This window comes from Budorcas taxicolor, chromosome 6 (assembly GCF_023091745.1).
Source record: "Budorcas taxicolor isolate Tak-1 chromosome 6, Takin1.1, whole genome shotgun sequence".
Taxonomy (NCBI): domain Eukaryota; kingdom Metazoa; phylum Chordata; class Mammalia; order Artiodactyla; family Bovidae; genus Budorcas; species Budorcas taxicolor.
Genome location: NC_068915.1, coordinates 5,052,391 through 5,065,139, shown reverse-complemented (window position 1 = coordinate 5,065,139; position 12,749 = coordinate 5,052,391). Strand labels below are relative to the sequence as shown.

Here is a 12,749-nt window from a genome sequence, read left to right as displayed (position 1 = left end):
AAATGCCAAGACAGAGGAGCCTGGTGGGCTACAGTACATGGGGTTGCAAAGGTAGGACACAACTTAGTGACTAAAGCGCAACAACCGTAAGAACAGACTCAAAAACGGAGTCTGTAGAAGCTGCCTGTGGGTTCAGAAAGGGTAAGACAATGGAGCTATGCTGTGATGGACACAGAGCTACACTGAGCTACCAAGTTGTTAACATTCTGCAGAGACAACTTGGAGACTGTATTCCACCACCACGTGGGATTTAAATCTACCTATAGAGATATTCCCTGGGGGAAAAGTTCTTATATTATGAAGAATATAAATGGAAAAGAGGACACTTTTCAGAATTATGTCCCACAACCAACTTTGCTGAAATTTTCTACTTGGCAAAATCTTAAATTTGGTACGACATCTTAATTTTCAACTTTCTAAAATCAAGGAAAGAAAACAAAGAATTATAGCAGCAGGAGGATATTTAGAAAATGTCTATTCAGCTGGATTTTACACTTTTTTGTCTCAGACTAGGTTCTGCTTCAGGAGCTTTCAGGGTGATGGGAGAAAGAGAGATGTAAAAGAAGCAGTATCTGGATTGGATTCTGCACTGAACATCTTCTAGAAAGTAGCTTCAGTGCTTGCTCCAGGAGCACTGATGCTAAATTTGGAATGATAGAGAAGACAAGCATGGTCCTCAAATATGAATTACATGTCAATTCCTGAAGAACTCTCTATTTTTAAACAACCTGATGAGATAACCTCTTGGAAACTGAAAAAACAAAGTAGTTTCATGGCACTTAGGGAATTGGAGAACACCGGTCAGCTCCATGCCACACTTAATGAGAGGCCCTGTGCTCCACGGAGGGTTAGGGACAGACTCTGACACCCACAGTCCTCACTCTGTCCACTGCTCGTTCCATATTTTCTCCCTAAGAGGGTGGGATGATTTGGGAGAATGGCATTCTAACATGTATACTATCATGTAAGCATCGAATCGCCAGTCTATGTCTGACGCAGGATACAGCATGCTTGGGGCTGGTGCATGGGGATGACCCAGAGAGATGTTATGGGGAGGGAGGTGGGAGGGGGGTTCATGTTTAGGAACGCATGTAAGAATTAAAGATTTTAAAATTTTAAATAAATAAATAAATTAATTAATTTAAAAAAAAAAAAGATCCAATCACTTAACATGCAGGATATAACCCTAGATATCTTAATAATTTAACTATCTTATATGTTACAGGTTAAATCCACAGCCTAAATTGGTTGAAGATATTGCACTGAATATCATATGAATTTTAAGATCTGTCAAGTTATTTTGGAATATATCGATACACAAACAGACAAATTCAATTTATAAACTATAATGTAAAATTTTACTTCCACTGGTACCATCTCCTCTTTAGTATTAAATGATTAAAAAACAGTATCATATGCTCATAGATATCCTGAAAAAACCACATGTGAAATCAGGAAATTATCATTTGTATCTTTGTTATAGTAATAGATAAAATACATTTTTGGACTATCCCATGATATGAACAAAAATCTCAATTCTATTTTAACTCTATTCTGTCATAAATTTGATTAACAAGTGCCAATGCTATTAGGGTTAATAGCTGTCATTTTTTTCAGGTTAACTTTCATATTAAAATAGTAACTTAGTAAACTGTTTTATGTTTATTACAAAATGTATTTAATTTATTTTCTCCTAATACAGTTGACCACTGAACAACAGAGGGGTCTGGGGGTTAGACCCACTGCACCGCCATTCCCACTCCTCCTCACCTGCCCTTTTAGTGGAAAAGTTGTGTAACTTTACAGTGGACCCCTCCACATCTGTAAATTCAACCAATCCCTGACTGTATAGTACTGGAATACGTATTAACTGAAAAATGCTGTAAGTAGACCGGCACAGCTGAAACCTGCGTTGTTCAAGGGTCAACTGTGTAATCATTTGTTTCTGCTGACAATACTCTGACATTTTTGTACATTACTTTAAGCTCTTCAAAATAACAGAGCTCTTGTCTTTGTTTTTCCAGACTTAAATATAATACACATACATTTCAGGCTAAATGTCACTGTAGAGTATGTTATAAATATACAAAAATATTGTGGTTTCCTCAAATATATAATATTTCCTGAGCAAACAGCAACTGGTGAAGCATGAAACCAGCATGAGGTGTTATAATGAGGGGCTCAGACACTATACTCCATTGAAGAAATATTTCTACTTATTCTGAATAACAATAAACAACTCAAAATATTATATTCCAAGAGCTGGCTTTTCTGTGTATCAGTCTTGCTTTTTAGAGTACACTGTGTGCCTAGTCTCTCAGTCATGTCCAACTCTGTGACCCCATGGACTGTAGCGTGCCAGGCTCCTCTGTCCATGGGGATTCTCCAGGCAAGAATACTGGAGTGAATTGCCATGTACTTCTCCAGGGGATCTTCCTGACCCAGGAATCGAACTGAGGTCTCCTGCATTGCAGGTGGATCCTTCACCAGCTAAGCTGCCGGGGAAGCCCCTTAGAGTATATTAGTATAAAATTAATGACAAAGCTCTGTCTTCATAATACATAAAGCAATTAAAATTTTTCCTGGCAGACACTATGATTAAAGATCTTACACCATGATGAACATTAGTTTTTACTTTACTGACCTTCCTATGTTCCTGTAGGCTTGATGCTGAAGAACACTTTTTATTGCACACTGAACATATGAGTTTTTTCTTAGGATCCCCTGAAGAAAAACACAAGTGAAATAAAATAAAATACCATCATGATTTACATGAAACTATTAAGAGGAGCATTAGATAAGTGTTTCTAGGTGATATATAATTTCTAAAAGGGTATTTCATCTTCTTCACTTGTAACTCCAAAATTGTCAGTTTTGTAAATATATTCGTTAAATTCAGATAAAAAATAGGCTATATTTTGAAACGGTTCTTTCAAAATCTGAGTACTATTTAGCTTGGTATACTACTTTCTACATACATAACATGGGCTTTTCACCTCTGCATATACTAATTTAGTATGAAAAGAGTAAAGCACACTTTCATGAAAAATTAAAATTAATCAAATGTGTACATAAAACATTGGATTTATTCATTTATAAGCTGATTTTGCCACTTGCTTTATATTTAACAGAATATTTTATTTAATCAGCTGGGTTTTTAAAAATGGAATTCATAGGTTATTCTTTTCAGCACTACAAGCTTGCAAGATCACTGAGTATATAATTAACCATCTTAATGTTAAAAACCAGAATAAAGTAAGATCAAGAATAGTAAAACATTACATGACATTCATAATATTACACAAATCCTACAAAGATCAATTTTTGTCTTCCTCATAGTGATTATAATTATAGTAGGTCATTTCAAAATTTCACAGTGGCTATAGAAAACAAAAGAATGAATAAAACAAGATTTTCAAATACAGTGTAATAACAATACCATATATGTAACCACAGGATATTTTTTCAACTTTTAATTGATTTCAAAGAATCAATAAAGTAAACAATTAATAAAATGAACTATTATGCATCCATCACTTGGCTCCCAAAGGACTAATCCACACCTATTCCTGTCACAACCTCAACCCTATCCAGTCCTTTCCTTCTCTCTTTTTTTGCAAGAAATCTAAAATCAGTAGAAAACAAGCTAACAAAATTTTTTTTTTTAAAGACTGTGTTTATGAGAGAGGAATACCTTCAGAAAAAGTAACATATTAATTGTTGTCTTATCATTCAAGATACTTATTTCATATAATGCACTATTTTTAACATGTTAAATAGCATAGCCAAGAAAAATTTTCTTGGTGATTGACATAATATGGCCAATAAAAGACAAAATTCTCCTCAGCAAAATGAGTATTTTACAACATGCATTTGGTCACCAATTCTTTATGTCTATCTATTAAAACACGAAGGGCCACTGAGAAAGAATATCCCCTCTTTCCCAGCTTGCATAAAAGACAATGCATTAAAGTGCTCCACTCAATATGTCATCAAATTTGGAAAACTTTGCAGTGGACATGTGAATGGAAAAGATTAGTTTTCATTACAATCCAAAAGAAAGACAATATCAAAGAATGTTCAAACTACCGCACAATTTCACTCATTTCAAATGTTAGAAAGGTAATGCTCAAAATCCTTCAAGCTAGGCTTCAAAAGTATGTGAACCAAGAACTTCCAGATGCACAAGCTGAATTTAGAAAAGGCAGAGGAACCAGAGATCAAATTGTAAACATCCACCGGATCATAGAAAAAGCCAAAGAATTCTAGAAAATCATCTAAGTCTGCTTCATTGACTACGCTGAAGCCTTTGACTTTGTGGATCACAACAAACTATGGAAAACTCTCAAAGAAATAGGAATACCAGACCATCTGACCTGTCTCCTGAGAAACCTGTATGCAGGTCAGGAAGCAACAGTTAGAACTGGACATGGAACAACAGACTGGTTCCAAACTGGGAAAGGAGTACGTCAAAGCTGTATATTGTCACCCTGCCTATTTAACTTATATGCAGAGTACATCATGAGAAACTCTGGGCTGGAAGAAGCATAAGCTGGAATCAAGATTGCTGGGAGAAATATCAATAACCTCAGATATGCAGATGACACCACCCTTATGGCAGAAAGTAAAGAGGAACTAAAGAGCCTCCTGATGAAGGTGAAAGAAGAGACTGAAAAAGTTGGCTTAAAACTCAACATTCAGAAAACGAAGATCATGACATCTGGTCCCATCACTTCATGGCAAATAGAAGGGGAAAAATGGAAACAGTGACAGCTTTTATATTCTTGGGCTCCAAAATCACTACAGACAGTGATTGCAGCCATGAAATTAAAAGACACTTGCTTCTTGGAAGAACAGCTATGACAAACTGAGACAGTGTATTAAAAAGCAGAGACATCACACTGCCAACAAAGGTCCATATAGTGACAGCTATGGTTTTTTCAATAGTCATGTATGGATATGAGTGTTGGCCCATAAAGAAGGCTGAGTGCCAAAGAATTTATGCTTTCGAACTGTGGTGTTGGATTAGATTCTTGAGAGTTCCTTGGACTGCAAGGAGATCAAACCAGTCCATCCTAAAGGAAATCAACTCTGACTATTCATTGGAAGGACTGATGCTGAAGCTGAAGGTCCAGTACTTTGGCCACCTGATGCCCAGATCTGACTCACTGGAAAAGACCCTGATGCTAGGAAAGACTGAAGGCAGGAGGAGGAGACAACAGAGGATGAGATGGTTGAATAGCATCACCGACTCACTACCACACGAGTTCGAGCAAACTCTTGGAGACGTCGGAGAGCAGGGGAGCCTGGCCTGCTGCAGTCCATGGGGTCACAAAGAGTCGGACATAACTGAGCATCTGAACAACACAACAACCTTACTGTAATCCACAGTCCTCTATTGTCCCCGCTTATCCCTTAAACCAGCTACTTTTTGAGTTTAGACCTTTTTTCTTTCCCACCAGTTAGGTCACGCTTGAGGGAGAGAATAGAGATAGAAGTGAGATTTCCATAATCACTCACTTCACCTTTCCCAATACTTCTGCCTCTGCTCTACCAGCTGGAGTCAGAGACAATATACCATCCCTCCTCTTCAACCTTTTCTCTCCTCCTCATGGCTTCTAGTCTTTATCCCAGAACTAGAATCCTAGTCCTCAGAAGAAATATGGGGAAAGTTAATGACTGTTTGCCTGAGAATGTAGGTAAATGTTATCTCCTATGAAATCAAAATCTCGTCAGCAACCACAGAATCAAATCAAAAGAGAAAAAAATGGTTAAGATGGTTAAGGTGGGTTAAGGGGATCAACCCCCTCACTGCTTCCTCTTGAGTAACTGGAAAGGACGCCACCCTACAGGTTTCCCCAGGGTTAAGGACAAAGCAACTACAAAGCTACAATCAGACTTTATGCCATTTTAGTTTACTATATTCAGCTAAGTCTGATATTTGACTTTCCGATTCAGCTTTCAAAAACAGTCAGGAACACATTACTAATGTGGGAGATGCATGAAAAATTAATTCAACAATACTGAATATACAGCTACTTAAGTACTGTGAGTTTCAGCACAATGTGGGTTAAGTGTGCCTCCAGGAGCTGGTCTGAGAACCTACCCACGATATGTTACAGGTGCTATGGAAAAATGTGATTCATATTTAAAAATTCAGCTTTTCTCTTCTCAGTATCTTCGATTCATATCACCTAACAAGGAACATTTGTCCTTGTCAGTGGTAAAGCTGCACAACCTTCTCTTTCCTTGAATATCTTTGTCTTTCTAGAGTAAAGAGTTCTACAACCATATGTACAAACACTGCTTTTTTTCATTATTCTGAATATGGAATATTCTTTCCTCAAATATCCATGTAGTTCACAGACAAAAGAGAAGAAGCAAGAGAGAGGCTACGAATGAAAGGCAGACTGTGTACCAATTCCAGCAAAAAATATGCATGTGGCCTTTGGCTGAAATACAGTAAGTTTCATATTTTATAGAATCCACAACATAGAAAAATAAAAAAACTTCCCTATATATATTCACTCCTACAAAATCACCATGAGTTTTCAGAATCAGTAATATTTTAATATCCAAGACCAACTACAAGAAATCTTAAAGAAATTATGCTTATAGCACAGTCTGAAGACCACATGCCCAAAAGTTTCCAGAGGTTTAGTGTGCATCTGGTTTTTTACTTAGTTCAGCAAAGTTAACTTTAAAAATGACATAAAAGATTTGTTATAATACATTGCAGACAACGATGGGGGAAATTAAGAACAGCATTTTAAACCATAACAGCTATTAAAAAGCAAAAACTATGAAGAGACAGGTCTATCAAAAAGTTATGACTGCCTTTTGCAGACACAGAAAAGGCCTAAATATAAAGAATTCAGAAAAATGCCATCTTCTCTACATCAGTCATGTATCATTCAAAAGGAGAGAGAGAAGTCAGGACACTGTGAAGTCTCAGTGCTGTTCCTCATTCTGAAGCTGTATTTCACAAGGCCATACCTCCTGCCACCCTGAGCTTTCATACATGGCTGGTACTGAGAGTCAGCCCAAACCAGTGATGTGCAGTTGGACCCAGCAGTCATGCTCATACGAGCTTTCCCAACTAGCATTAAAGGAGATGCTTTTTGGACACTGAATAAACATAGGAAATAGAAGCTGAGTTCCAACTATTCCTTTCCCCTGCACATGAGAATAAACAGGATAGAAGAAAAGAAATAACACTTTCTTCCTATCTAGAAAGACATTTCCACCCTTAAGCCAACAGCAATAGTAATCACCTGAGAAAAATATCAGTATAGAAGGATATGAGAAGTGCCATGAACCTCAGTCTCCTTTAAGGAAGACACTGAAGGAAACAAATCATCAACTCTGAAAATATTAATCTGTTCAATTCAGTGCAAGAGATTCAACCCCTAAACCAAAATCCATTTACTGTATGCTAGGCAGATGAAATCTAAGTAACAAAGCTTCTAACTGTTTAGCTATTGTTTAGCTAACCATTAGAAAAAATACAAATTGTATCTGCTTTATAAATCCAAATATATTCAATTTGCATGTCAAAACGTAGCCAGTAATCTTCTCCAATATAGGAGAAATGTAAGAGTTTTTTAAAAATTAATTTTACTGTGAAAATATTAAGGCAGAAGAGCCATCAGTTAGTAGTTTTTAAATATGCCATTTTTAAATATATCTACCATAAGAGAAATTTCACGTGCTGAAGCATTAAAATTACTACCTAAAATATTAATTCTTAATACATCTGGCTACCAAGCACAAACAGATCCTAGCTTAGGTTTCCAGTTATGATTAATTCAGAAATGGGAAAAACGATGACCATCGCTGAAATCAACTTAAAAAGAAATAATGTTCAGTGAAAGAAAAAAAATTCCACTTCCAGAGCTCTACATCTGTGTGAAATACAATGGGAAAGCAAGCTCTGTCCTTGAGAGTGAGAATTAAGAACAGACCACAGCCGCCTGGGGAGAGGAGGCCCCTTTAAACACGGCCCTCTGATGACTCCTCACCGGTGTGGACGTTCTCCTGGTGTCTCCTCAGGGCTTCCTTGCTCTTCAGCCTCTTCCCACAGCTGTCTGCCTTACACACAAACCTGGCATCTCCCTGGCACGCCTCCTGGTGCTGTTCAAAACTGCAAGACAAGCAGGACAGGGGAACAGGGAGAAGAAACGGTGAGGACACCTACTCATTTCTAGCATCCTGGCTGGCTTTTGTAATGCATGCTCCCCAGTAGAGCTCCAGGGTCATTACAAGCATTACCTAGGCAGGGAGGAAGGAAAGCACTCAAATTCTGTAGCCATATGAGACTAAACCACTAAGAAGCATGAAAGCATGCATGACCCACAATCGTGTAACAGCCATCTGATAACTCAGACACAAAACCTCGATGCTGAACTGAAGGAAGAATTGCAAACAGAGCACTGAAAACTTCGTGAAGAATCCTTCAGACTGCTTTTCGCTGAGCACTGAAGAACACTGGGGGGAAATAGAAAAAAACAAACAAAAAAAAAACTGGAAGTCTACGACAAAAGCTTATGAAAATACCTCTACTTTGAATAAAGTCACATTCATGATCTCTCTTTTTCTTCCGTCTTTTGCCCTTAAACTTTTTAGTAGCACCTAACAGTAAGACTCAGCTCAGCAAAAGTATGCTTGATGTAGTACATATAACATAAATTCAATAAAAACTGACGAGAATGCAGTTTTAAAATATATTCATTAAAAAGTATATAGCCTTTGCTTGCTTAAAAGTGTATAAGAGAATTTCTAAATGTATAATCTCCTGCCATTATAAAAGTTTTCAAGTTTTTCAAGTTTTGAACAGAAATTTTTAATCTCAAATATCATAAGCAGAAGTGGGTAAATATATGAAAATTATTTTAATATGAAATACAGCATGTTTCAAAATTTTACTTGAATGAATAAAAAATGAAACATTAAGCCTATGTTAAAGATTTCTTGCTCATATGCAAGGTGACATTATGTTAAAAATAGAAGTTTATAAATACATATATGCACTTTCTCATTTTTAGTAACTCATGATACTGTAAAATACTTAAATAAAAGGATAAATTTATATGCTGTTAATATAAACAGTTAAAATAATAAAGGGTGTCAAGCAATGGGTGGGACCATTTTATTCACTTCATCCTTAGATCCTGTACATATTCATCTTCAAAGTGATTTCTCCAACATTGCTATGAAATAAACACTGCTTCCCAAAATGTCCCTGTATTCTTTATACTCCAAACTCTCTCCATTTTGTTAACTTTTTTTTTTACCTGATTTCAGGGGAGTATCACATGCAGATCACTCAAACTCGATCTGCCACCTCAAAGCACTAGCTAAATTATGCATATCAGATTTCAGATTAGTACACCAATAAGCTTAATATTTAATGGAAAGTTATTAAACTTCATAAACAGAATGTTTGAAAAATCAATGTAAGAAAAGTTAACGACAATGACAATAAAGAATGCTTAATTTCTATACACACACCATCACACAGGCACACAGGTTAGAAACTAACTATAAGACAAACGAAATAAAAGAGTTAAAATATCAGCTTATAACTTCAGAGATTATCTTTAATGTACGCACTGTCTTTGCAAAGCCTGCTTAACTGGGAATTTCTTCCCACAGCTCTTGCACTTATATTCTTTCTCCTCTGTGGGTTTCTGGTGCAATGTCTGAAGATGCTCGGCAAGAATTTCCTCACTGGTAAAACTCGATTCACAGTGGGGACAGGCATAGTCCTCTTTACAGCCAAAGCGATCTGCATATTTACAAGCAAGCAGAATTATGAGACAAAAATGAAGAGCCAAGAACTGCTCAGTTTTGCCCTCATTTTAAAATCAAAATTAACTGTGCTAACGGTACCAGCTTAGTAAAATTTTATTATCTAAGTATGAATAGGCTGCCCATGAAAAATAACAGAAAGTGTTATGAGAACATTTTTTTAAAAACCATTGTGTTTCACCAATTCAAAATCAACTTTTAATCTACCCTGTAACATTAACCTTTCACATCAAAGAGTTATTACAAACGTTGAACTGGAAAGCCAAAGTCTTCCCTGAAATAGGTCATCTTGAGTTCACTTTTAGCTGCAAGAAGAGAGAAACCCAACCAAGGTGGAATCTCACATATATGTGAAAAAGACCAGGGTCACAGAAACAGCACTCACTGCAGCACGCCGAGTGAGGCGCCACTGCCTCTCCGGCCATCAGTCCCACGCGGACTGCCACGGCTATCCCCACATTTCAAAGTGCACTAGTTAACTTACGTATGTTTCTTGATTATCAAATACAGTTAAATTTAGATAAAATGCAGAAAATATGAAGGAATAAAAATCACCAATAACCCCATAACGAAGAGACAACTATTGAAATCTCTTTCCATGACTGACTTATCTTATGTGAATTTGCATTTTATAGAGTCTAACAATAGCTACTTTTATGATCATCCTTTTCATGTAGTTTCATACATAGCTACTTTTTCCACTTAGTATTTTCTTAAGTCAATTTTTTTTTAAACTTTAAGGTACCATAACTTACTTATTTAACCAAACTCTCCACTGATTGACATTTGAGTGGATTCTTTGTTTCTTTTGCTGTTTGTTTTTGCATCTATTTTGGGGGGTTATTTTCTTTGGGGGATTTTATGTTTTGCATTTATAAACAAAACTAAATTCTAAAGAGCTATTAAAGTTTCCACTGATTCTTTTTTACAAAAAAAACTTATTTTATTATATAAGTCATGGTATTAAAAAGTAGGAGACTTATTTTTAAGGTAAAACAGTGGACACAGTAGTACCATACTCTTGGGGCAATGTTGAAAATAAATACAAAAATGAAGAAAACACAAAATTATACAGAAATAATTCCCATCAACCCAAATCCAACATCCCAACAACATAATGCATATTGGAAAGACAAAACTGATAGCCTGTCCTCATCTTCCTTTTAAATAGTCCAGCCAAATTAAACAGAGGCATAATCTGGAAATACTCAGAACACTCATACTTTCTCAGTCAATGACATACAGTTAAAACAGAAAATTCACATAAAAGACATTAATACCACGGTTACTAAAGAAACCCATGTCACTTCTGAAGTGGCTTTGTTGAACAGAAGGAAAAATACTCTATATAAAGACCAGCTTTTTACAAAACATGAACACCTACACCACCCTTCACAATTCCCTTGTGACCGATCAACAGTAAAACACAAATGAGAGAAACAAGCCCGATGACAAGTGATATCCACTGGCAGAGGACAAGCAAGTGACATGCGTCTCCTACACTGCGGGGCTGACAGAAGCAAGTCCATCCGCAGTCACTGCGCATTCCCGGTGACCCTACCGGTACAGCCCTGCAGTGCTATGGATCTCCACAACCAGACAGAGGAGCATTTCCAGATGCTCCAGATTCTCAAAGGATCTTAAACAAGAGCAAGGCCCAGGAAAACTCCCACAGGGCCCAACAGGACCTCTGCACTGGCCCTTCCCCATGTGCAGAAGAGAAAGTCAAGCCTCAGAGCTAGTGACCAGCCCGGTTACAACACGGGTGAACGACAAAGTCAGGGCTAGAGCACAAAAATCCCCATTATTAGTCCCCTACCAGTGAGAGCAGGGAGCTGCCGAGGACCCTGGCAGCCTGCAGAACACATCCATCCCCCCTCCAGCCCACCATTTCCTCCCTGCTGGAAGAGAGGCTCACGGCTGGATACCCTCTGAGAATTCTGACAAAAACACACTTTACTTTGAGAACACACTATTACAATGCCATTATGATTCAAGCGCATTTCAAACTCTATTTCTCCTACCACTTGCGTTCTCCTGGCCCACCAGTTAGAGTTAATATCTTTTCTGCTAGCTGTTGATTGTCCTTTAGAATTTTTACCTTCCTCCTCACTGATCACTGTCGTCATTTGCTGTTCTTCTTCATCAGCCTCCATGTCACTGTCCAGGTAGCCAATCAGAAGCTCTGTATCTGTTTCTATATCTTCAATTGCCAAGTAGAAAATGTTTTCTCCTTCCTAAGACAAAATTAAAAATATATGCTGTTGTAGGATCAATGTATCACAATAATAAAAAAAAAAAAGCTAAATCATTTCTGACAGTAAGAAATCATTTTAAAATACACTGAGTCCCACATGCTCATGTAAAGTTACTACTACTTTTTTAAATCTTTTTTTAAAATCTGAACACTGAAAAAAGGAAACTAACAATATTTAGTCACCTGGCAAATAAAACACAAATATATATTAAAGATAGTGTCGTTTATACCTAACAAATGAAATAAGGACAATGATTTAACTTTCGAAAAACAAATTTTGCACCATTAGTTGGGTTCATGCAGTAACACCTTGTGGAGGTCCCTAAATGCAGTAGAAAATAAATCTGTTAAGCAATGATGTCATTTTTGAACCCAAAAAGAGACCAATGAGGTATCAATGATTTAATTATGATTGATATAAAATGCAAAACTAAAAGAAGAAAAAAACTGTTAAGTTATGACACAAACCAGAGAAACTGCAAATGAACCCGGAAAGAATTTCCAAAAACAGAAGACAGACTAGGCCCCTGCGAGGTTCAAAGCATCGTGTACCTGGGTAATCATGTGGACCTAAATCCCACTAAAACAACATAAGAAAGAAGAAACAAGTTCTACCATCAACATGTCACCGTTTTTCAAAAAACTCAAGGAGACAGAAATCAGCCAGGGTTGCTAATGCAGA

At 36.9% G+C, this 12,749-nt stretch overlaps 1 protein-coding gene and 1 non-coding gene across 2 annotated transcripts in view; one reads left to right on the top strand and one right to left on the bottom strand.

Annotated features, from left to right (window-relative positions):
* PRDM5 (PR/SET domain 5) overlaps positions 1 to 12,749 on the bottom strand; it is a 260,338-nt gene that overhangs the window by 142,275 nt on the left and 105,314 nt on the right. Inside the window, exons 4-8 of the mRNA XM_052642308.1 lie at positions 11,875 to 12,047; positions 9,613 to 9,789; positions 8,395 to 8,487; positions 8,022 to 8,143; positions 2,645 to 2,724 (exon numbers count right to left, since the gene is read on the bottom strand). Coding sequence (XP_052498268.1) covers positions 2,645 to 2,724; positions 8,022 to 8,143; positions 8,395 to 8,487; positions 9,613 to 9,789; positions 11,875 to 12,047 — 645 coding nt within the window. The remainder of the gene's footprint in view (positions 1 to 2,644; positions 2,725 to 8,021; positions 8,144 to 8,394; positions 8,488 to 9,612; positions 9,790 to 11,874; positions 12,048 to 12,749) is intronic.
* Positions 617 to 721, top strand: LOC128050102 (U6 spliceosomal RNA). The gene has a single exon (XR_008199615.1). It is a non-coding gene; the product is annotated as a U6 spliceosomal RNA (small nuclear RNA).